At 34.0% G+C, this 27,135-nt stretch overlaps 1 protein-coding gene across 11 annotated transcripts in view; it reads left to right on the top strand.

Moving 5' to 3' along the window:
* The window catches only part of tau (microtubule-associated protein tau), a 205,498-nt gene that overhangs the window by 100,007 nt on the left and 78,356 nt on the right, over nucleotides 1-27,135 (top strand). For 6 of the 11 annotated variants that reach the window (XR_012718293.1, XR_012718292.1, XM_075292279.1 and 3 more), the window contains exons 2-4: nucleotides 4,339-4,394; nucleotides 14,271-14,994; nucleotides 15,125-15,168. Coding sequence is in view for 9 of the 11 variants with exons in the window: in XM_075292279.1 (XP_075148394.1) it covers nucleotides 4,377-4,394; nucleotides 14,271-14,994; nucleotides 15,125-15,168 (786 nt within the window). In the remaining 2 variants the exon portion in view is untranslated. The remainder of the gene's footprint in view (nucleotides 1-4,338; nucleotides 4,395-14,270; nucleotides 14,995-15,124; nucleotides 15,169-27,135) is intronic. The other 5 variants (XM_075292286.1, XM_075292288.1, XM_075292284.1 and 2 more) reach the window with 1 other exon arrangement.

Genomic DNA, 27,135 nt, shown 5'->3' with positions numbered 1-27,135 from the left:
GTCAAATGTGTTGGGGGCTATATATAAAGGTTTGTCCCAAATACATACATACGTATCACTCGATCTGGACAGAATTTGATAGACTTCTACAAAATTTATAGACTCAAAATTTAATGGCGTTTTCTTTTCTTGTAAAAAATGCACACTTTTTTTGCATTTTGCCCGGAAAATGTACTCTTTAGGTTCTTTTCTAAAAAAACAGGCAAAAGTGCGAAAAGGCTTCGAATTCTGTTGTGAAAATAGCGCCACGCATAGAGGCAAATTACGGGCATTTTCAGCACTGCCAACAAACGAGAGTGCTGCGATTGCCCTGTTTCCTTCTTTGAATTCTTTTCTGCCCGCTGAAATGATAGCATTTTTTTAGGTTTCTGGTAAGATTTTAAAAATGCGCATTCTGTACAGACAAAATGAAGGCAAAGCACTTTTTTCAGAAAAGAAAACACCATAAGTCTGCTAATGCACTAGGATGGAACACAATGTTAGTAAAAAAATATGGGAAACATTTAAATCTGAAGCAATTTTAAGGAAACTTCGCAAAAATTTATTTATGATTTATCACTCAATATATATGTATTAGAAGTTTAGGAAAATTAGAGTCATTTTTACAACTTTTCGACTAAGAAGTGGCGATTTTACAAGGAAAATATTGGTATTTTGACCATTTTTGTCGAAATCAGAAAAACATATATATGGGAGCTATATCTAAATCAGAACCGATTCCAACCAAATTTGGCACGCATAGCAACAATGCTAATTCTACTCCCTGTGCAAAATTTCAACTAAATCGGAGAAAAAAATTGGTCTCTGTGGTCATATGAGTGTAAATCGGGCGAAAGCTATATATGGGAGCTATATCTAAATCTGAACCGATTTCAACTAAATTTGGCACGCATAGCTACAATACTAATTCTACTCCCTGTGCAAAATTTCAACCAAATTGGAGTAAAACTCTGGCTTCTGGGACCGTATTAGTCCATATCGGGCGAAAGATATATATGGGAGCTATATCTAAATCTGAACCGATTTCAATAAAATTTTGCACATTTGACTATACTACCAATTGTACTCCTAGTGCAAAATTTCAACCAAATTGGGGTAATACTCAGGCTTCTAGGGCCGTATAAGTGCATATCGGGCGAAAGATATATATGGGAGCTATATCTAAATCTGAACCGATTTCTTCCAAAATCAATAGGGTTCTATTTTGACCCAAAACACATACTTTTGCCAAATTCGAAGTCGATTGGGCTTAAATTACTACCTAATCCCTTGGTTACAAAAATGTGTTCACGGACAGACGGACATGGCTTTATCGACTCAGGAGCCCACCCTAAGCATTTTTGTCAAAGACACCATGTGTCTATCTCGTCTCCTTCTGGGTGTTGCAAACATATGCACTAACTTATAATACCCTGTTCCACAGTGTGGCGCAGGGTATAAAAAACTAAACTAAAACAGAGAAAAAAATTATACTCAAATGAAGTATAAAGATGAACTAAATTCGTATCTCCCCCAAAATAGTTCAGAATTTCTTAAAATTTGTACATTTTACAAATAATGAGCCCATCATAAACTTCGTATGGTACTAAAGACATTTTTGCAGTTTTTGACTCCAATTTTTTTCCTTAAAACTTCGATTTTTTTTTAACAAGTGAAAAAAGTGAATTATGTTTAATAAATTTTCTTGAATTTGTTGAAAATTATTTACTTATTTTTGTGAAAACGGCGTGACTGCGTTTCTAATGCAGTTTAGTAAAAATTTTCTAAAATTTATTTTTTTTTCTAAAATTAAAAACATTCAAAATTCGCTCCGATGTAACATGAGTCTAAATCGGGGAAAGATATATATCAAGTACATCGGAGCGAAATTTTAGTCTCTGTGGCCGGATAAGTGTCAATCGGGTGAAAGATATTTATTATTTATCTAAATCTGAACTGATTTCAACCACTATTGATAGTGTCATTCTTTATGACACTATTAATAGTACTCCTTGCGCAAAATTTGAAGCAAATTCAAATGTTGCACAAGGAGTACAAATAGTAATATATTCAAGTGAGAAAAATTTGGAGGAAATCGGTTCAGAGTTCGATAATACTCCCATAAATATATTTCTCCCGAATTAGACTCATATGACCCCTGGAGACCAAAGTTTCACTCCATTGCACCATGGTGGTTGACGTGGTAGTATGCCCGCCTTGCATACACAAGGTCGTGGGTTCGATTCCTGCTTCGACCGAACATCAAAAAGGTTTTCAGCGGTGGGTTATCCCACCTCAGTTATGCTGGTGACATTTCTGAGTGTTTCACAGCTTCCCTAAGTGGTTTCACTGCAATGTGGAATCGGAATCAATACCAAAACCAAAAAAAAAAAATATAACGGATACTTCAAATTAAAAAATATTTTCTTAATTCCAAAAAAAACTTTAAACCAAAGATGCTAAATCCTCAAAATAAGTCTTACCCTATATTTGAAGCGTTTTTATCTTAAATCTAAAGATTCAATATTTCAGTTAATTTAAGGACAATTTCTTTAAGTCAAAAATGTGTTTCTTTACTTTTAGGAAGCTTAAAGACATGTAACTTTAACGAAGGGACGCAAATTAAATTTTCAAGATGTGTGTTCTAAATATAAGAAAAAAATTTAGAAGCTAAGATTATAAAAATTAAAATTTCATTATTTTAAAGAAATTTGTCTTTAATATTGTGTAACTAGCTCATCCTAAAATTGAGGTTGGGGAATCTTTATCATCAATATTTTTTTCAGTGTACTTTTACTATGAATTTTTTTTTTGATTAACTCATGAAATTAAGAGACCCAATTTTTTTTATTCACATCACTGAATTAATTAGAAGTAAAAGCAATTTAATTGATTAAAAACTTCGGCACTCCCAATTATTTTTAACTGCTTCAATTACAAATTTAATTGATTTTTTCGCAAAACGCAATTAATTGATTTTCTACATTTCAGTCTTTACCCAAAGCAATGCTTTTATTGGTCTATTTACTAAGGACCTTATTGTAATAGGGCCTCAATTTTAGTGTAATGATGTTCACAACATTTATAGAAAATGAGTCAAATGTCTTTGGTTTAAATTGGAATTCTTTTGATATGTTTGGGGTTTTCATAAAAAAAAAAAACATTCAGAATAGAAGCAAACCCATAATCATGTATTCATAGTACATCCCCATTACCACCTATATCCTTGTCAGACTTTATTCAATTTCCGAAAAACAAATAAACGTAACCGCATAGGGAAAGCCATAAAGTAACAAACTAAACGGACTACACTAACAACAAACAAAAAACAATGACGATATTCACTAAGCATGCGACACCCTAAGCTTATCGATATAAAAGAAAACTTTCCCTTTTAAGTTTCTCATCCCTACGGAGGGGAAACACATAAACCACATAAGGTTTAAACAATGATATCATTACATAGGATGGGTGGAAAATAGTAAGTGGACTGTTTCCAATTAAAATTAAGTGAAATTTTAATTACAATAAATCAAAAAGAAAATAATAACTAATTTATATTGAAATTACATTAAAATAAAAATAAATTAAAAAATAAGTAATAAAAACAATTTTGAAAGGACTTTTCTACAATACTGGACTGAACAGTCTAAGTGAGCCTGAAATTTAATCGGGCTGCCCGTTGAACCTAACCTAATCTACAACACTGATGACAAGTGCTTAATATTAAAAGAAAAATATCAATGGAAATGGTGTAAATTCATTTGTGCTATAGTAAGACTTTAGTAAAAATTTTTTGATTTCATGATTTGGTTTTTACTTGTTTTTCTTTTTTTTCTACTTCTGCCTTTCCTTTGACTGTTTTTACTAAAGTTTTACTGGGACTGTCTGGTGCCGGGTATTTCACACGTGGTCTGACGTTCAACATAGTTAAACGTTTTTGTATTCCACTAAACTATAATAGAAAACGTGTCAATATTACGAACGAAAGGAAGTAAAGGAAAACCAACTTTATTATATGTACACTTTTCAAACTTAAGAGCCGGTGAATTTAAATTGCGTGTTTTTATTGTGTTGAAACCAACTAGAATTTTGTAAATTTTTCATAAACCTGAAGATCGCCAAACGCCCATATTTCTTTAATCAAGAAATTTACATCAATTTGTCTGCAAAATTTTTAACCACTTTTTGGCTTTCTACCTATTTGGAGTAATTTAATTAAAAAGTTGTTTTCATATAAATTACCAAAAAAAAACAAAATTCAAGCAATTATTTAAATAAAAACAAAACAAAACTTATTTTTTTTGCTTTTCTGGAATTTCCCATTTTATTTGAAATTACGTCGTTGTAACTGTCTAGAACTGCAGCGATTAGTCTAAAAGCAATTCCACACCAATATGGGTGATACCGATGCGGTAAGTTTTGTGCATTTATGAATTGTAATAAAAAAAGAAGTTTTTCACTAAATTCACAATCACAAAAAATATTCAGTGAAGCAAATGAAATGCTATTGCACATTTTTGCACAGTAGTTTGAAACTATATAGAGTAGCTTTTTTTTAAATTTCCACAATTTTCAACCTGTAAGACCAATGTTGAAGAGGATAGCCTAAACGGCAGAGTTCGAAATACTCAAGTTTCCTTCAACCCTTGTCGAGAGTTATATACACAGAAAAAAAATTTGTCTTCGATTCCGGAAATGATAGTATCAATCGCCAACATCAATTAAAAATCGTTCTTCTTTTCATTATTTTAAATATTAATGGACACAATTAGTCGTCACGAAATTTATTGTTCCAATATATTTTTATACCCTCCATCATAGAATGGGGGTATATTAACTTTGTCATTCAGTTTGTAACACATCGAAATATTGCTCTAAGACCACATAAAGTATATATATTCTGGGTCGTGGTGAAATTCTGAGTCGATCTAAGCATGTCCGTCCGTCCGTCCGTCCGTCTGTTGAAATCACGCTAACTTCCGAACGAAACAAGCTATCGACTTGAAACTTGGCACAAGTAGTTGTTGTCGATGTAGGTCGGATGGTATTGAAAATGGGCCATAACGGTCCACTTTTACGTATAGCCCCCATATAAAGGGACCCTCAGATTTGGCTTGTGGAGCCTCTAACAGAAGCATATTTCATCCGATCCGGCTGAAATTTGGTACATGGTGTTAGTATATGGTCTCTAACAACCATGCAAAAATTGGTCCATATCGGTTCATAATTATATATAGCCCCCCATATAAACCGATCCCCAGATTTGGCTTGTGGAGCCTCTAAGAGAAGCATATTTAATCCGATCCGGCTGAAATTTGGCACATGGTGTTAGTATATGGTCTCTAACAATCCTGCAAAAATTGGTCGACATCGGTCCATAATTATATATAGCCCCCATATAAACCGATCCCCAGATTTGGCTTGCAGATCCTCAAAGAGAAGCAAATTTCATCCGATCCGGCTGAAATTTGGTACATGATGTTGGTATATGGTCTCTAACAACCATGCAAAAATTGGTCCACATCGGTCCATAATTATATATAGCCCCCATATAAACCGATCCCCAGATTTGGTTTGTGGAGCCTCTAAGAGAAGCATATTTCATCCGGTCCGGCTGAAATTTGGTACATGGTGTTGGTAAAGGGTGATTTGTTAAGAGCTTGATAACTTTTTTTTTAAAAAAAACGCATAAAATTTGCAAAATCTCATCGGTTCTTTATTTGAAACGTTAGATTGGTCCATGACATTTACTTTTTGAAGATAATTTGATTTAAATGTTGACCGCGGCTGCGTCTTAGGTGGTCCATTCGGAAAGTCCAATTTTGGGCAACTTTTTCGAGCATTTCGGCCGGAATAGCCCGAATTTCTTCGGAAATGTTGTCTTCCAAAGCTGGAATAGTTGCTGGCTTATTTCTGTAGACTTTAGACTTGACGTAGCCCCACAAAAAATAGTCTAAAGGCGTCAAATCGCATGATCTTGGTGGCCAACTTACCGGTCCATTTCTTGAGATGAATTGTTCTCCGAAGTTTTCCCTCAAAATGGCCATAGAATCGCGAGCTGTGTGGCATGTAGCGCCATCTTGTTGAAACCACATGTCAACCAAGTTCAGTTCTTCCATTTTTGGCAACAAAAAGTTTGTTAGCATCGAACGATAGCGATCGCCATTCACCGTAACGTTGCGTCCAACAGCATCTTTGAAAAAATACGGTCCAATGATTCCACCAGCGTACAAACCACACCAAACAGTGCATTTTTCGGGATGCATGGGCAGTTCTTGAACGGCTTCTGCTTGCTCTTCACTGCGGCAATTTTGCTTATTTACGTAGCCATTCAACCAGAAATGAGCCTCATCGCTGAACAAAATTTGTCGATAAACACATTTCGAACCGAACACTGATTTTGGTAATAAAATTCAATGATTTGCAAGCGTTGCTCGTTAGTAAGTCTATTCATGATGAAATGTCAAAGCATACTGAGCATCTTTCTCTTTGACACCATGTCTGAAATCCCACGTGATCTGTCAAATACTAATGCATGAAAATCCTAACCTCAAAAGAATCACCCTTTATATGGTCTCTAACAATCATGCAAAAATTGGTCCACATCGGTCCATAATTATATATAGCCCCCATATAAACCGATCTCCAGATTTGGCTTGCGAAGCCTCAAAGAGAAGCAAATTGCATCCGATCCGGCTGAAATTTGGTACATGGTATTGGTATATGGTCTCTAGCAACCGTGCAAAAATTGGTCCACATCGGTCCATAATTATATATAGCGCACATATAAACCGATCCCCAGATTTGGGTTGCGGAGCCTCTAAGAGAAGCAAATTTCATCCGATCCGGCTGAAATTTGGTACATGGTATTGGTATATGGTCTCTAGCAACCGTTCAAAAATTGGTCCATATGGGTCCATAATTATATATAGCCCCCATATAAAACGTTCTCCAGATTTGACCTCCGGAGCCTCTAAGAGAAGCATATTTAATCCGATCCGGCTGAAATTTGGCACATGGTGTTAGTATATGGTCTCTAACAATCATGCAAAAATTGGTCCACATCGGTCCATAATTATATATAGCCCCCATATAAACCGATCCCCAGATTTGGTTTGTGGAGCCTCTAAGAGAAGCATATTTCATCCGATCCGGCTGAAATTTGGTACATGGTGTTGGTATATGGTCTCTAACAACCATGCAAAAATTGGTCCATATCGGTCCTTATTTATATATAGCCCCCATATAAACCGATCTCCAGATTTGGCTTGCGAAGCCTCAAAGAGAAGCAAATTGCATCCGATCCGGCTGAAATTTGGTACATGGTATTGGTATATGGTCTCTAGCAACCGTGCAAAAATTGGTCCACATCGGTCCATAATTATATATAGCGCACATATAAACCGATCCCCAGATTTGGGTTGCGGAGCTTCTTAGAGAAGCAAATTTCATCCGATCCGGCTGAAATTTGGTACATGGTATTGGTATATGGTCTCTAGCAACCGTTCAAAAATTGGGTCATATCGGTCCATAATTATATATAGCCCCCATATAAAACGTTCTCCAGATTTGACTCCGGAGCCTCTTGGAGGAGCAAAATTCATCCGATCCGGTTCAAATTAGGAACGTGGTGTTAGTATATGGTCGCTAACAACCATACCAAAATTGGTCCAATCACACAAAAATTGGTCCATATCGGTTCATAAACATGGTTGCCACTAGAGCCAAAAATAACCTACCAAAATTTTATTTCTATAGAAAATTTTGTCAAAATTTTATTTCTAGAGAAAATTTTGTTAAAATTTTATTCGGTTCATAATAAAATGTTCATCATTGTCAAAATTTTTTTTCTATAGAAAATTTTGTTCAAAAGTTTATTTCTATAGAAAATTTTGTTAAAATTTTATTTCTGTAGACATTTTTGTCAAAATTTTCTTTCTATAGAAAATCGAGCCAAAAATAATCTACCAAGATTTTATTTCTATAGAAAATTTTGTCAAAAGTTTATTTCTATAGAAAATTTTGTTAAAATTTTATTTCTGTAGACATTTTTGTCAAAATTTTCTTTCTATAGAAAATTTTGTGAAAATTTTTATTTCTATGGAAAATTTGGTGAAAATTTTATTTCTATAGAAAATTTTGTTAAAATTTTATTTCTGTAGAAAATTTTGTCAAAATTTTATGTCTACTTTGTCAAACTGAATTATATACGTATTGGATCGATCTTTTTTGATTTAATATATACCACGTATGTACTTACATACAATTTAGAAGATGGTGTTAGGAGGTTTTAAGATACCTTGCCATCGACAAGCGTTACCGCAACTTAAGTAATTCGATTGTGGGTGGCAGTGTTTAGAAGAAGTTTCTACGCAATCCACATAAGCTTCGGTCTGGCCGAACTTACGGCCGTATATACTTGTTTATATCTGTGTAATTTTAATTTAATAGAGCCTATCTTTAAGGCCAAGTAAATGGGGTGTAGTGTGAACATATGCTAATTATATATAGAACAGTTAGTGGTAAGGAAAGAAGTAACACGCAGAGGAGGAATATACTCACCTCAAACATGTTTCAAGACCATCATGTTAATTTTTCCCGTGACAAAGTAGCATTATGCTCTTGAACATTTCTGAAGTGATCATATTCCATTTCAGGGTGAATATGATCACTTCAGAAATGTTCACGGGGTGGATTTTCTTCTGTACATTTGATGGGATGTGACTTTTCTTCTGTATTTTGACCTGCTGAACTCGACATTTTGTTTTTTTTTTTTAATTTTTCTATGGGAAACATTTTTGAGATATCCCGGTTTTTCGCTCTTTTTTTCACTAAAAAAAAATACATCTCGAGTTAGAAATGTCCGGTTATATCGCTGTTGGTACTTAATGAAAGGAGATATCTCACAAACTGTTCCATAAAAAAAATTTTAACATTTTTTTGAATTCAGCAGATCAAAATAAATAAGAAAAGTCACCTCTCATCAAATGTACATTTTCAGTGTAAACTAGTGTTACATTTTGATTTATTGCATTCAGAAATATATTTAATCGCGTTTTAATTATTAAATATTTTACTGATTTTGGTCGAAAAACTTAATTAGTTTTTTAATTGAGGCAATTTTTATTGTATTTCTGTTTATTTACGCTTTTGAAAAGAATTAATAATTCACCTTTAGTTTCACAGAAAATTTTTCAATTAAAGTTTTAATTGATTTTTAAAAAATATTCAATTAAATATTTAATTGATTCAACAAATGTTTTAATTGAAACAAAAATTAATAGTTTGAATTCACTTTTTAATTGGATCAATTAATTTTTTAATTGATACTATCATTACTGTGATTGAAGATATTTCAATTAAAACATTAATTGGATCAATTAATATCGTAATTGAACCAGAAATTGTTTTTGTGTGTTCGATTTAAAAATGTGTTTAATTTTTTATTTATTTGACAAAACTACAATACTGCCAACATGAAGTCTCGTTAGTGCTAAGTTAGCTAACGAACTTTTAAATCGTACTATGCACATAACAGGTTGGCTGATAAGTCCCCGGTCTAACAAAGAAAAACTAATTTTTTGTCAAAATTCGTTTTTATTATTCAACATAGTTCCCTTCAAGAGCGATACAACGATTATAACGACCTTCCAATTTTTTGATACCATTTTGGTAGTACTCCTTCGGGTTTGCCTCAAAATAGGCCTCAGTTCCGGCGATCACCTCTTCATTGCAGCCAAATTTTTCCCCTGCGAGCATCCTTTTGAGGTCTGAGAACAAGAAAAAGTCGCTGGGGGCCAGATCTGTAGAATACGGTGGGTGGGGAAGCAATTCGAAGCCCAATTCGTGAATTTTTGCCATCGTTCTCAATGACTTGTGGCACGGTGCGTTGTCTTGGTGGAACAACACTTTTTTCTTTTTGCCGCGATTTCGACCTTCAAACGCTCCAATAACGCCATATAATAGTCACTGTTGATGGTTTTTCCCTTCTCAAGATAATCGATAAAAATTATTCCATGCGCATCGCAAAAAAAAGAGGCCATTACTTTGCCAGCGGACTTTTGAGTCTTCCCACGCTTCGGAGACGGTTCACCGGTCGCTGTCTACTCAGCCGACTGTCGATTGGACTCAGGAGTGTAGTGATGGAGCCATGTTTCATCCATTGTCACATATCGACGGAAAAACTCGGGTGTATTACGAGTTAACAGCTGCAAACACCGCTCAGAATCATCAACACGTTGTTGTTTTTGGTCAAATGTGAGCTCGCGCGGCACCCATTTTGCACTGAGCTATATCCAAATATTGATGAATGATATGACCAACACGTTCCTTTGATATATTTAAGGCCTCTGCTATCTCGATCAACTTCATTTTACGGTCATTCAAAATTATTTTGTGGATTTTTTGATGTTTTCGTCGGTAACCACCTCTTTCGGGCGTCCACTGCGTTCACCGTCCTCCGTGCTCATTTCATCACGCTTGAATTTTGCATACCAATCAATTATTGTTGATTTCCCTGGGGCAGAGTCCGGAAACTCATTATCAAGCCAAGTTTTTGCTTCCACCGTATTTTTTCCCTTCAGAAAACAGTATTTTATCAAAACACGAAATTCCTTTTTTTTCATTTTTTTCACAATAACAAAAGTTGCTTCACAAAAGACGCCCTATCTCACAAACTAATTGACTTACAGACATCAAATTTTTACACAAATCATTTGAAGGTTGGTACTATGTAAAAATAATATGCATTTAATATTAGCGACGCCATCTATGTGTCAGACCGGGGACTTATCAGCCAACCTGTTATAGCCCCCATATAGGTCGATCCCTATATTTGACCTCCGGAACCACTTGGAGGAGCAAAATTCATCCGATTCGGTTGAAATTTGGTACATTGCGCTAGTATATGTCCGCTACCACCCATGCCAAAATTGATCCATATCGGTCTATAGTTATATATAGTCGATCCCCAATCACACAAAAATTGGTCCATATGGCCAAAAATAATCTACCAAAATTTTACTTCTATAGAACATTTTGTCAAAATTTTATTTCTATAGAAAATTTGGTCCAAATTTTATTTCTATAGAAAATTTTGTTAAAATTTTACTTCTATAAAAAATTTTGTCAAAATTTTATTTCTATAAAAAATTTTGTCAAAATTTTATTTCTGTAGAAAATTTTGTCAAAATTTTATTTCTATAGAAAATTTTGTCAAAATTGTATTTCTATAGAAAATTTTGTCAAAATTTTATTTCTATAGAAAATTTTGTCAAAATTTTATTTCTGTAGAAAATTTTGTCAAAATTTTATTACTATAGAAAATTTTATCAAAATTTTATTTCTATACAAAATTTTATTCTATACAAAATTTTGCCAAAATTTTATTTCTATAGAAAATTTTGTTAAAAGTTTATTTCTATAGAAAATTTGGTCAAAATTTTATTTCTATAGAAAATTTTGTCAAAATTTTATTTCTATAGAACATTTTGTCAAAATTTTCTATAGAAAATTTTGTCAAAATTTCATTTCTATACAAAATTTTGTCAAAAGTTTATTTCTATAGAAAATTTTGTCAAAATTTTATTTCTATACAAATTCTGTCAAATTTTATTTCTACAGAAAATTTTGTTAAAATTTTATTTCTATAGAAAATTTTGTTAAAATTTTATTTCTATAGAAAATTTTGTCAACATTTTATTTCTGTAGAAAATTTTGTCAACATTTTATTTCCATAAAAAATTTTGTAAAAATTTTATTTATATAGAAAATTTTGTCAAAATTTTATTTCTATAGAAAATTTTGTTAAAATTTTATTTCTATAGAAAATTTTGTCAAATTTTATTTCTATAGAAAATTTTGTCAAATTTTTTTTCTATAGAAAATTTTGTCAAAATTTTATTTCTATAGAAAATTTTGTCAAAATTTTATTTCTATAGAAAATTTTGTCAACATTTTATTTCTGTAGAAAATTTTGTTAAAATTTTATTTCTGTAGAAAATTTTGTCAAAACTTTATTTTATGTTATTACTATAGAAAATTTTGTAAAAATGTTATTTCTATACAACATTTTATCAATATTTTTTTCTATAGAAAATTTTGTCAAAATTTTTTTTCTATACAAAATTTTGTCAAAATTTTATTTCTATACAAAATTTTGCCAAAATTTTATTTCTATAGAAAATTTTGTTAAAATTTTATTTCTATAGAAAATTTTGTCAAATTTTTTTTCTGTAGAAAATTTTGTCAAAATTTTATTTCTATAGAAAATTTTGTCAAAATTTTATTTCTATAGAAAATTTTGTCAACATTTTATTTCTGTAGAAAATTTTGTCCAAATTGTATTTCTGTAGAAAATTTTGTCAAAACTTTATTTCTATAGAAAATTTTGTTAAGAGTTTATTTCTGTAGAAAATTTTGTCAAAATGGTTTTACTATAGAAAATTTTGTTAAGTGTTTATTTCTATAGAAAATTTGGTCAACATTTTATTTCTATAGAAAATTTTGTCAAAATTTCATTTCTATACAAAATTTTGTCAAAACTTTATTTCTATAGAAAATTTTGTCAAAATTTTATTTCTATACAAATTCTGTCAAATTTTATTTCTATAGAAAATTTTGTTAAAATTTTATTTCTATAGAAAATTTTGTTAAAATTTTATTTCTATAGAAAATTTTGTCAACATTTTATTTCTGTAGAAAATTTTGTCAACATTTTATTTCCATAAAAAATTTTGTAAAAATTTTATTTATATAGAAAATTTTGTCAAAATTTTATTTCTATAGAACATTTTGTCAAATTTTTATTTCTATTGAAAATTTTGTCAATTTGTCAAAATTTTTTTTCTATAGAAAATTTTGTCAAACTGAAAGTAATTCGATTGTGGATGACAGTCTTTAGTAGAAGTTTCTATGCAATCCATGGTGGAGGGTACATAAAAATCGGACTAGCCGAACTAACGGCCGTATATACTTGTTTTTTAATTGAAATATCTTCAATCACGAAAACGATAATACGACATAAAAAATTAATTGATTTGAATTGAAAATTTCAATAAATTTTTAAAAATTTAATTGATGTTGATAGCAAAGATCAATTAATTTTTTAATTGAATCAATCAAAAACTTAATTGATGTCGTTAGAAAACTCAATCAGTTTTTTCATTGATTCGATTAATAACCCAGAAAAAATTGTTCTTTTAAATGCAGAACTTTAAAAGCACTTCCAAAAAATGTCTTCCCAGAGATATTATTTATTTTAACTGCACAGGGAGTTCACTTGAGTAAATTTTTTATAGTTCGCTTTTTTTATATTTTTTAATAGGAAATTTCGCAACATAATTTTTTCATGTGTAGAAAAACACTAGGATTTTTAGACATTTTATTTTCGTACTATTTCAGCCATATATTTTCACAAACTCTTAATTGAGGTTGACAAAGATTTTTTTTTGGCATTGACACTTTTAGTGTCTTCACACCGCACTATTCCTTATCGACGAACTTATAAATAACTCTCCACTAATAAAACACAAAAAAAAAAACAATAAAAAGCATAACCCTTTCGCCATCAGTTACAACTCTAATAAATTTAAGGATGTGAAAATATTTTTATTGGAAAAACTTTGTGGTTAGTTTTTGAAACCAAATACCAACCACGAATAAAAAAACACCCAAATCAAAAAAGAATAATAAAAAACAAACAGACCCAAATCGAGAACTTTGTTGAATCAATAAGTGATTTTAACTACAATACAAATTGTATTGGAATCTACGACAACTATGAAGTCAAATTTCCCAAGGAAATATAGAAACCAAGCACCTGACATAATGATTCAGCTCATGTTACAGGGGTAAACAGAATTTCATGACAAAAAAAGTAAATGGATATGAGGACTTGGTTTTTATTTCCTTTGACAATCATACAAATATGGTTTTTATTTCATTTTTGGGGAGGGGGTAGTACCCTCTCCATCAATTCATGCTTTGAGATATGCAAATGACAAAATTTATATGACAGCCATCAAATTGTGAATAGAGTTTTGGTATGGAATAGTAAAAAACAGTGAAATTATTAGGAACGCTCATATGCATCCATTTGCACCGTTTATTAGCAATACACGAATCTAGAATGTAACCACATATGTGTACACATGATCCCACACCTATTTCACATATGAAATACAAAACTCAAGAACTGAAATCATTTGCACCAGTAGCCATAAGCCAACAACACTGTCAAGACAATGGACGGAACTAAACCAATACGAAATACCTATTTCCCTCCACAGATGAGACCACCTGGTCCACCACGTCCACCATTTCCGGGTGGCATGCCTCCAAGACCCATGGGAGCACCGGGACCACGACCAGGAGGTCCTCCTATGCCCGGAGGTCCAGGAATGAGACCGGGTGCTCCTCCACCCTTGCGTACAATGGATAGCCGAGGAAATCTACTAATGGGTCCTGGAGCACCTGGTCCTCGACCTGGTGGTCCCCCACAGAATAACCAGGTTCGACCGCCCAATAGTAATGGACCACAAAGTCCCACGGGCCAGGGTGCACCACGACCCCAAGGTGCATTTCCATGGCCACCTCAGGCGCCCGGACAGCCACAGCAGGCTGGAAACCGACCACCAAATCCATTTCCCGGTAATCAGCCTGGTGCAAGGCCCCCCTTCAATAGGCCTCCGGGAGCACCCGGCACACAACAGCAACCACCTCAGAATCGACCTCCAGCCCCCCAACAACCACAACGACCACCTTCATCGCTGGCGACCAATGATGATGATGATGTGATAATGGGCTCGGCTGTCACACCTCTCAAATCAGCACAGTTCAAAAACGATCCTATGGGTCCATCACTAAACGAAGAGGAGGAACCTTCATTTCAGGATGAGTCTCCCATGTCAATGGTTAAGACCAGCGATCTATCACTAACATCACCCGATTCATATGCAAATGATTCCAGTATTTCAAAATCCCTCAGTGGTGACGGGAAGGGTTCAAACAGCAGTAAGATTTATAGCAAAATAAAGAAATTAAAAATATTCTGAAGCCATTTCTAAATTCAATTGGATTAATTTCATTCGCAAATTATATATTTTTCTAATATAATTAATTCTTTGTTATTTCTTATTTCCAGAGGGTGACAATGACAGTGGGGTCGACGAATCAACTCAAGAGAAGGTAAGTTCTAAACATAATTTGTATCATTTGGTATTTGATTTGAAAAAATAATTTCAATTGATATATTTTCACCTGGGGATCTCGTTCTGTGAAATAAATCGGTTTCTATTAAAAATGAATAAAATGGGTTCCAATGGGTCATTCAACTATCCCGTCACCATATCAAACGAATATGTTTATACTTGAATCGGAGGAGCTCCCCATTTAAAAAATCATGTGAATTTTTGTTTTGTTAAGAACTCTAATTTTGTCTCTTAAAAATACAAATAAATCTGAGTTTTTATGTTGGTCTTGAAAAACTCACATTATCTTCCATTCAAGTAAATTGCTTCGGACAAATAGGTTTTACCATCCATTCCATCAATTCCATATGTGTTCGAGAATATTTCGAGTAAATCGGTTAATCCCTGGCAGGACCACCGGGGAATAAAAAATGAGTTGACAAAAAACCATATCAACCACGTTTTCCTTATCGGCTTACGCCTATGCCAGTATTTAGTTTTTCTACGTTCAAACTCATCGTTTTCATGCTACTATTCCTTCTCTTCTTATAGGAAAACCAAAACCTTAACCTCAATTTGTTTTCACTTATAACAACATTCCAATTTTTTGATACCATTTTGGTAGTACTCCTTCGGTTTTGCCTCAAAATAGGCGTCAGTTTCGGCGATTTTCCCTGCGAGCATCCTTTTGAGATCTGAGAACAAGAAAAAGTCGCTGGTGGCCAGATCTGGAGAATACGGTGGGTGGGGAAGCAATTCGAAGCCCAATTTATGAATTTTTGACATCGTTCTCAATGACTTGTGGCACGGTGCGTTGTCTTGGTGGAACAACACTTTTTTCTTCTTCATATGGGGCCGTTTTGTCGCAATTTCGACCCTCAAACGCTCCAAGATAATCGATAAAAATTATTCCATGCGCATCCCAAAAAACAGAAGCCATTACATTGCCAGCGGACTTTTGAGTCTTTCCACGCTTCGGAGACGGTTCACCGGTCGCTGTCCACTCAGCCGACTATCGATTGGACTCAGGAGTGTAGTGATGGAGCCATATTTCATCCATTGTCACATATCGACGGAAAAACTCGGGTGTATTACGAGTTAACAGCTGCAAACACCGCTCAGAATCATCAACACGTTGTTGTTTTTGGTCAAATGTGAGCTCGCGCGGCACCCATTTTGCACAGAGCTTCCGCATATCCAAATATTGATGAATGATATGACCAACACGCTCCTTTGATATCTTTAAGGCTTCTGCTATCTCGATCAACTTCATTTTACGGTTATTCAAAATCATTTTGTGGATTTTTTTGATGTTTTCGTCGGTAACCACCTCTTTCGGGCGTCCACTGCGTTCACCGTCCTCCGTGCTAATTTTACCACGCTTGAATTTTGCATACCAATCAATTATTGTTGATTTCCCTGGGGCAGAGTCCGGAAACTCATTATCAAGCCAAGTTTTTGCTTCCACCGTATTTTTTCCCTTCAGAAAACAGTATTTTATCAATACACGAAATTCCCTTTTTTCCCATTTTTTTCACAATAACAAAAGTTGCTTCACAAAAGACGCCCTATCGCACAAACTAATTGACTTACAGATGTCAAATTTTGACACGAATCATTTGAAGGTTGGTACTATATAAAAATAATATGCATTTAATACTAGCGACGCCATCTGTGTGCCAGACCGGGGGCTTATCAGCCAACCTGTTATGCCAGTATTCAGTTTTTCTATGTTCAAACTCTTCCTTTTCATGCTACTATTCCTTCTCTTATTATAGGAAAACCATAACCTTAACCTCAATGTGTTTTCACTTACTTCTTCCGAGCTGGACCAGTTTCTTAAAAACCCATTTCCCCATGTGGTGGGATCGTGGGATTAGGTTTAGTGACAGCCCTTAATTATAGGCTCACTTCGACTGTTCAGTCCATTGTGACAACACAAGTGGTGAACTTCTCTTTTATCAATGAGTGCTACCAAATCCTATGTTTAGCTCAATGGCAAGGAATCTCATACACACTCAGAAATGTCATCAGCATTACTGCTAACTTTGATCGTGATTGCATGGCAATGACATACAAGGTGCTCCAAGATCTTATTATAATCACGTCCTATACACAAACATTATCTTCAGCCGCTCCTATTCGCGCAGATGTGGCCGAAACTCTATGGCGTGATTCTTATGGTCCAAGTAACTGTCTCTATACTTTCCTTCAATAGCTCATAGTATTTTTCATATTTCAATCACAGTTGCATTATTTCACATTGCTAAATTTGCTAATTGCCCATTAACTCTACTCAGTCCACATGACATTCATTCATGGGTCTTTCGTCGTTTTTTCCTTTGTACCCTAGCAACACCAAATTGCCGGAATGAAAATGAGTCCAAGAAAATCAACTCATGAGAAATATGGCCTCAAAATTGGAGCGGCGCTCCAATTTCGCCTTCATCTGGCGTTTTCTTTTCAATAACTCTATTGATCAAGTTCCTTCATCTTTCTTGTTCATAAGGCTCCAATAATAATTAATTGTAAATTAAGATCATGCATTTGGACGTTAATCGCCTTTTTCGATATCAGGCTAACATGAAAATGACATCAAATTCGTATTTTGAATGGTTCGTGGTTTAAGATTTTCTCCTAATGCAATTTGGTCTAATGCAATTCCAAAGAGATAAATATAAATTATGAGCTTCTTTAAATAAAGTCTTAAAAGACATCTTCTATATTGTAAAACATTTTATAAACGAACTTGACTATAAGCTCGCCCTTCGACGATGATTTGTAACTTATGTAAATTATCTTACTTTTATGTAAAAGTACCCATTTCAAAATCGAATCCTTTAATCCTATAGACAAAATGCCATCACAAAAAAGACTTAATGTATCCAATCTAATTTTGGTCAAGTAAAAAACTTTGTGTCAGAAAAACACAGCTTCTATACTAAACGTTGCATTCATATTTTACGGACATGACATTTTTGGTTTTTTCGGTTTAGCAACTTTGCCTCATATTTTTCGCATATCTCCTCTCAAACACGAGATTTTAGAATCTCCTGGAATTCAGAACAATGACAAAGGAAACGTTCCAGTTATGGTGTCGAGTTTGTTTTCTCTAAGATTAGCTCCTTGAAAGGATTGGATCGAACTTCTAGAGGTTCTAGTTTATTCCACTTTTTCCATTATATCCTGAAAACCAAATAATGTTTAGTCTAACCTGTTTCATCCTTTTGTATTTCCAATATATTTACCATTGATGCATTCCGATCGTATTACAACTAGGCTTGCCAAATGGTCGGGATTCGCCTGGATTGTCCCTGTACAGTTCTGTACAGTTGTCTCTTATATTTCATAAGTCCTGTTATCTTTTATATTTAAAACATCTTCTTAAGTGCCGCCAGCATAGTTTTCTTTTCCTAAAAATTATTTGTGCATTATGTGAATTGGTGTGCATAGGGACCAGGGATGGAAACTACAATTTTTAAGAAAGTACAAAAACGGTATCTTTTTGAGCGAAAAAATACTTCTCACTAAATTTCAACAAAAAAAAATATTGGAAGATTATTGTCCAGAGCTCCTTGAGACTAAATTTTGTTTGTCAACTCCTCAATTTTAAATATTCTTCTTTTTCTTACAAAGACTACCGTAATTATAATCGCGGTTGCCACAGTTGGTAGAATTCTTCAAAAAATAGTAAAAAAAATAAAAAATAAAAATAAATTTTTGACACAATTTTCTATAGAAATAAAATTTTGACAAAATTTTCTATAGAAATAAAATTTTGACAAAATTTTCTATAGAAATAAAATTTTGACAAAATTTTCTATAGAAATAAAATTTTGACAAAATTTTCTATAGAAATAAAATTTTGATACAATTTTCTATAGAATAAAATTTTGAAAAAAAAATTCCTATGGAATAAAATTTTGGTACAATTTTCTATAGAATAAAATTTTGACAAAATTTTCTAAAGAATAAAATTTTGACAAAATTTTCTATAGAAATAAAATTTTTACAAAATTTTTTAAAAGACCATTAGTAAATAAGTTCATTAAAGACTTTCTCAAAATATTAAAACATTTTGTCAAAACTATTGTAGCATAAGTCTGATATCGGCTCAAAACTGTATACACAGAAGGTACTAAATCATTCTCGGGGGTACTACGGTACTGACCAAGGTGAAAAAGTATTGAAAAAAGTACTATAGTACTGAATTTTCCATCCCTGATATGGACTAGTCTGTAGCTTGAAGTATTATCAGCCGTCTGCTTAACTATAAATAAAACCATTAGAGCTAAGAATATTCAGAAAGATACGCTGCACATGCGCAGAGTAATAAAACCCTTGTGAGGGATATTGTGGACAGGAAGAAGACAGGAACATAAGAGACAACACTTAGGTATAAGTAGGTTAAGAATTATATGACTAGCTAGTATATAAGGAATTGTTATAAATAAAATAATTGAGTTCGAAGCCAAACCCCCATGCGTTAGTGTCTTGTTATTATAGCTCGTAGTCGGATAAATAGTCCCGGAATTTCATATTTAGGAAGTGTCCTGAATCTTTCACAAAATTTGCCAAATATCCCGGAATTTCAATTATTCAAGGCATATATTTTAATTTTTTCCTATTTCCTAGAGAAGAAAACGATTTGTAATTAAATCGTTTTCAAAAATATTTTTGGTTTTCGATTGTCATACTTGTTGAATGTCTGTACCATTTCATTCAATCTCATCGCTAACAGAAACAAATCAAATTATCATCACTGTCTTTCCAGACGTAAGCTGTCACGTAAGCAGTATATATAAAAATGTATACAAAGACGTGAGTCTTTCTGTATTTTTACAAATTATAATAATCAGTTGACATTTAGTGTCCAATTCTATTCAAGTCTGCATTCCCTGCCAACATTTCAAAGTAAGAGTTTATCCCCATCACTACCATAGACTCCTTAGTTACACTATAACAATCGCCAATTACGATGCGAAATGTTCAAATTCTCAGTATCGTAAGGCACTACAAAAGAATAGGGGATTGCCACCTCAGAACTAATGTTTGTTTGCCATAACGTTATCCACAGCTTAATCTACAACAGCATAGATTTATTTATTTACACGGCTAATAGCCACCGTGGTGCAATGGTTAGCATGCCCGCCTTGCGTACACAAAGTCGTGGGTTCGATTCCTGCTTCGACCGAACACCAAAAAGTTTTTCAGCGGTGGATTATCCCACCTCAGTAATGCTGGTGACATTTCTGAAGGTTTAAAAGCTTCTCTAAGTGGTTTCACTGCAATGTGGAACGCCGTTCGGACTCGGCTATAAAAAGGAGGTCCCTTGTCATTGAGCTTAACATGGAATCGGGCAGCACTCAGTGATAAGAGAGAAGTTCACCAATGTAGTATCACAATGGACTGAATAGTCTAAGTGAGCCTGATACATCGGGCTGCCACCTAACCTAACCTAACCTAACCTAACGGCTAATAGCAGCCGGGACATTACAAAATATAACTTATTAATTCAATTAAATATAATTCTATATTCGAAATGGGCCAGAAGGGACCTTATAGGTCAGTATATACTCCAAATGGGCCAGAAGGGACCCTATAGGTGCCAAGACATATGAATCTTGAAAATATAGCCCGAAAGTAATATGGCAGTAAATATGAATTTGGGTTTCCGACTTTCAGGAAATAATAACATTTCTAAAAATTTCGACAAAGTCTGCACACAATAACGACTATGACATGACGTTTATGCAAATTTACCAAAGAGAAACACCAAGTGATAAAATATGGGTATATATTTTCGAAAAATTTGACTATTTTTTCTTGTCCCGACAAATCCCGGAATGTACAGCGCAATGTCACGGATTTCGGAACGCTGTCTAGTTCGACGAATAGAACAGAAACTACCCTAAAGGGTGATACGGTCAAAATTTGATCAATATAAACTTGACGTATTTCTTTCAATTTTGCATTTAGAAAACTTGAACACCCCTCATTTTGAAGGTGTGTGTGTAGAATGTTGCTCCTATTTTGATTTTGGAATTCACTCTTCAGTTGTAAAAATGCCGTCCAAGCAAGAAGAGCAGCGTATCAAAATTTTGCTCGCGCATCGCGAAAATCCGAGCTACTCGCACGCAAAGCTGGCAAAAATCGCTAAAAGTTGCCAAATCAACCGTTACAGATGTAATTAAAGTGTTTGGGGAACGTTTGTCGACAGCCAGGAAGTCTGGATCGGGGGGAAATCGAAAACCGGAAGCCGCTGAGACGACAAAGAGAGTGGCCGGTAGTTTCAAGCGAAACCCTAACCTCTCTCTCCGAGATGCCGCAAATAAGCTGCGTGTATCGTCTACAACCGTGCATCGAGCCAAAAAACGAGCCGGACTATCGACTTACAAGAAGGTAGTGACTCCAAATCGCGATGATAAAAAAAATACGACGGCCAAAGCTCGATCCCGGAGGCTGTACAAGAAGATGCTGACGAAGTTTGACTGCGTGGTAATGGACGACGAAACCTACGCCAAAGCCGACTACAAGCAGCTTCCGGGACAGGAGTTTTATACGGCAAAAGGAAGGGGAAAGGTAGCAGATATTTTCAAGCACATAAAACTGTCAACGTTCGCAAAGAAATGTCTGGTTTGGCAAGCCATCTGTACCTGTGGCTTGAAAAGCAGCACTTTCATAGCTTCCGGGACTGTCAACCAAGAAATTTACGTGAAAGAGTGTTTGAATAAACGTCTGCTGCCTTTCCTGAAGAAACACGGTTGTTCCGTACTGTTTTGGCCAGATGCCAAACATCTTGCCATTACGGTAAAAAGGCCATGGAGTGGTACGCCGCCAACAACGTGCAGTTGGTTCCCAAGGACAAGAACCCTCCCAACACGCCAGAGCTCCTCCCAATTGAGAAATACTGGGCTATTGTCAAGCGGAACCTAAAGAAGACCAAAAAAACTGCTAAGGACGAGCAGCAGTTCAAGGCAAACTGGTTTTCTGCGGCGAAGAAGGTGGACAAGGTGGCTGTACAAAATCTGATGGCAGGTATCAAGCGTGAGGGCCGGCAATTCGGATTTGGAAAAGCGAAAGCCTAACTGAATATTTTTCCTGAATTTTATACTAATTGAACTTGAAAAAGAAATTTAATTTGATTTTTTAAATAAACGATTTCACCGATTTACACGCGTTTTCCCTTGACCAAATTTTGACCGTATCACCCTTTACGGGAAATGAATCAACAACAGAATCGGTACAGGACTAGTCCCTGGTGTGTATGGACCAGTCCCAGTTCTGGTCAAAACGTATGGAAGGGACCGGTCACTTTAACATGGGTTTGTCATTGACAGGGTAAATTTACATTTTAGGACGCGTCTTGGACTCATCCCAAAGGACACGTCCTGGGACAATTTAGCAGGAGCACCCCATAGACAGGTCCTCAGAAACCAGTCTCGGACAAACTCTTAGAAATCCGTTTTAATTTGGGCATCCCAATCGAACCCGAAATAAAACAAAACAAAAAAACAGCTTATATGGGCGTATGTACCATCCACCATGGATTGCGTAGAAACTTCTACTGAAGACTGTCATCCACAATCGAATTACTTGGGTTGCGGTATCACTTGCCGATGGCAAGGTATCTTAAAACTTCCTAACACCGTCTTCTAAATTGCAAGGTAGTCCATATGTGGTATATATTAAACTAAAAAAGGCCGATTAAATACGTATATAATTAAGTTTGACAAAATTTTCTATAGAAATAAAATTTTGATAAAAGTTTCTAAAATAAAGTTTCTAAAAGAAATAAAATTTCTATAGAAATAAAATTTTGTCAAAATTTTCTATAGAAATAACATTTTGACAAAATTTTCAATAGAATTAAAATGTTGACAACATCTCTAGAGAATTAAAATTTTGACAACATTTTCTATAGAAATAACATTTTGCCAAAATTTTCTATAGAAATAAAATTTGACAAAATTTTCTATAGGAGTAAAATTTTGACAAAATTTTCCATAAAAATAAAATTTTGACAAAATTTTCTAAAAAAAAAAAATGTTAGATTATTTTTGGCTCGAGTGGCAACCATGATTATGAACCGATACGGACCAATATTTGTGTGATTGGGGATCGGCTATATATAACTATAGACCTATATGGACCACGTTTGGCATGGTTATTAGCGACCATATACTAACACCACGTTGCAAATTTCAACCGGATCGGATGAATTTTGCTTCTCCTAGATGCTCGGGATGTCAAATCTGGGGATCGGTTTATATGGGGGCTATATATAATTATGGACCGATATGGACCAATTTTTGCGCGGTTTTTAGAGACCATATACTAATACCAAGTACCAAATTTCACCCGGATCGGATGAAATTTGCTGCTCTTAGTGGATCCGCAACCCAAATCTGGGGATCGGTTTATATGGGGGCTATATATAATTATGGACCGATATGGACCAATTTTTGCATTGTTGTTAGAGACAAAACAGTGTCACTATATTTCACTATATGCAGATGTTCGGTCAATATTCCCAAAAGGAATACACCATCTAAGTTTGTAATTAATGTAACTATCATAATAAAAGTTGCCATTTTCATATTTCATAAACACATCATTGTAATAATTATGAAAATATTTTGAAATTATGCAATTGCAAAAGTGCTTATATAAAGTAAAATGACCATTGTTTGTAAAAGTTTAATTAGTCTACCAGCCTATTGGAATGTCGTTTTACACAAATATGACGATAATAAATTAGGAAGAGCAACCTTCTTTTAAACAATTGGGCGGCCGTTAGAACCTGGCTAAAACCCACGACTATGTATGTCGGACAAGGCAACTATTACTACTTGGCAACATATTCAAAAAGGAGAATGCAATTTCGAAAGTATTTGAAAATTTTTACGTAAATTATTTAATTTCCAAAAACAATTAAATTATTTTTTATATTCCTCTCTACTTATGCTAAATTATACCCATTGAAATCCCTTATTTGCAAAGAAAATGGCATTTGAAAAGTAGTTAAAGTAGATTTTGGAAGTGTAATGAGAATGATGTATTTACCAAAAAAAAAAAATGTTTTTGTATTATTTATCCCTCAATTTTATATAAAATAATGCAAAGAAAAATTCCCGGGAATTCCTGCACTTAATTCCCGGGAAAGCGGAAGTGAAAAAATAGATAATTCCCGGGTTCCCATTCCCGGAAAAACAACCAAGATCCATTGGAAGTTAGCATATAGGACCCAAATTGAGACATCTTCACTAGCTATAACATCTATACTAGAGACTATGGAAATAGCCACTCGCCCGGACTGAAAAAGGTATAGTCAAACATGTATAGATTTATATTTGTATCAAGTCCCTTAATCATCTTTGTCCATTAGGACGTGTCCAACAGACTGACCTATCGACGTATCCCCTGTTCTGGTTTACGAATTCACAAAACTCGAAATTGTTCTCAATCTTTATTTTCCGAACCATTACAATATATAATAATTTTTTTTTTTCAGTTTACCCTCAGACATTTTTTATAGCCGATTTACCTTTATTTTAATGCTGGTGACATTTCTGAGGGTTTCAAAGCTTATCTAAGTGGTTTCACTGCAATGTGGAACGCCGTTCGGACTCGGCTAAAAAAAGGAGGTACCTTGTCATTGAGCTTAACATGGAATCGGGCAGCACTCAGTGATAAGAGAGAAGTTCACCGATGTGGTATCATAATGGACTGAATAGTCTAAGTGAGCCTGATACATCGGGCTGCCATCTAACCTAACCTAACCTTTATTTTAGGTCATGAAAAATAGCCAATTTTAGTTAAATTTTTCCAAATGTGAGAAAATGTTCTTTATATTAATTATTGAATTAATGATGTGAACTAAAATTGAGAAAAATTTGTATACAAATGCAATAAGTTTCTGAAATGACTAAATTTTCCTAAAATTGTGTCTGTCTTGAACTTCATATAGCGCTAAACACATTTTAACAATTTTTAACTCAATTTTTTTTCCTCCCAAATGCGAGATTTTCTTAAATAACAGAAAACAAAAATAGTTTAAAATTTTTTAAGTTTCTCAAATTTGATTTGGCTTGCAGGCTCCGCAAGAGAAGCATAAGAGAAGCATATTTCATGCGGTCCGGTTAAAACTTTGTACGTGGTGTTAGTATATGGTCTCTAACAACCATGCAAAAATTGGTCCACATCGCCCCTATATAAACCTATCCCCAGATTTGGCTTACGGAACCTCAAATAGAAGCAAATTTCATCCGATTCGGTTGAAATTTGGTACGTTGTGTTAGTATATGGTCTCCAACAACCATGCCAGAATTGGTACATTTCGGTCCATAATTATATATAGCCCTTATATAAACCGATCCCGAGATTTGACCTCCGGAGCCTCTTGAAGGAGCAAAATTCATCCGATCCGGTTGAAATTTGGTACATTTCGCTATTGTATGGCCGATAACAACCATGCCAAAAGTGGTCCGTATCGATCTATATTATATATAGCCCCCAAATAAACCGATCCCCAATCACAGAAAAATCACTCGAGCCAAAAATAATCTACCAAAATTTTATTGCCATAGAAAATTTTGTCAAAATTTTATATTTCTATAGAAAAATTTTTTATGCCTTTAGGAAATTTTGTCAAAATATAATTTCTATAGAAAATTTTGTCAAAACTTTATTTCTATAGAAAATTTTGTCAGTTTGTCAATTTTATTTCTATAAAAATTTTTTAGCTTAAGTTGATATATTTTAAGAGCATATACATATATTTCTATTATTTACTGTTCGTATATATATTTACTCTAACTAAACACATATAACTAGATTTAAGCATATATAATCTCCCGTTTACCGTATTTAAAGATCAACATTCGTCTCTTTCTAAACTAAACCATAAAGGAACATTGTGACATACATCATGGTAGAGCAGTTAGCTATAAGTCATTACTAAAGTTGTAACCTAACAGTGAAGACGTGCGTTTTGCTTTATTGGAAACCTACTAAAATTCTATGTCTATAGGAAATTTATGAAGCATTTCAAAGTTGGAGAGGAATATTTTGCAAAATCTTCCAAAACATCAAGAATTCTACCAAAACTGCTATTTTTGGTAGACTCGTGTTCATATAAAGCACCGCACAAAAGTTCATATCGGTTCGTAATTATTTCTTCCCTATATATACCGGTCAAGAACTGAATATATACACAGAAAAAAATTTCCGTAGTAAAACGAACGCTAAATTTAACTTATTTTTATTGGAAAAATTTATTTGCTTGTAGTTAAATTTTATTATTTTTATCGAAATTTTCCACAGCTTAATGAAATCTTACTTTTTTTAAGTATGTCTCAAAAATTTTATGAACTAATCATGAGTATAAAGTTCAATGACCGTACATAAGTTCAATATGAACTAAAGCAAAAGAAGATTTTCGTACGATTCCCAAAAATAGTAAGAATGAACTACTGTATGGTTAAAATGGTCATGATTTGGCGCCAATGATTTTCTTCTTTACTTTTAGTTAATTTTTTCTTCTATGAGATGATGTAATTTCGTGAACTGCAGTTAAACAATACAACAGGGCATTAAAATTTCCTGGTTTCATTTCATTCTTCCTATAAAACAGTTCACTTTTTTTCGGTGTACGTATTTAATCGTCCTTTCTTTTGTCTACTATATATCCCGCATGGACTAACTTACAATTTGGAAGATGATGTTACGAAGTTTTAAGATGCCTTGCCATCGGCCGCAACCCAAGTAATTTAATTGTGGATGACCGTCTTTAGTAGAAGTTCCTACGCAATCCATTGTGGAGGGTACATAAGATTCGGTCTGGCCGAACTCACGGTCGTATATACGAGGGCAGTTTGGAAACTCCTTAGCCTAGCACAAAAATCGCAGTATAATCAGAAAAAAGTTAAGTGTTTTGGAAACTTCCATATGAACACATTTTAAA

The sequence above is a fragment of the Haematobia irritans genome, chromosome 1 (assembly GCF_050003625.1).
Source record: "Haematobia irritans isolate KBUSLIRL chromosome 1, ASM5000362v1, whole genome shotgun sequence".
Lineage (NCBI taxonomy): Eukaryota > Metazoa > Arthropoda > Insecta > Diptera > Muscidae > Haematobia > Haematobia irritans.
This window is presented reverse-complemented; position numbering and strand designations above follow the sequence as displayed.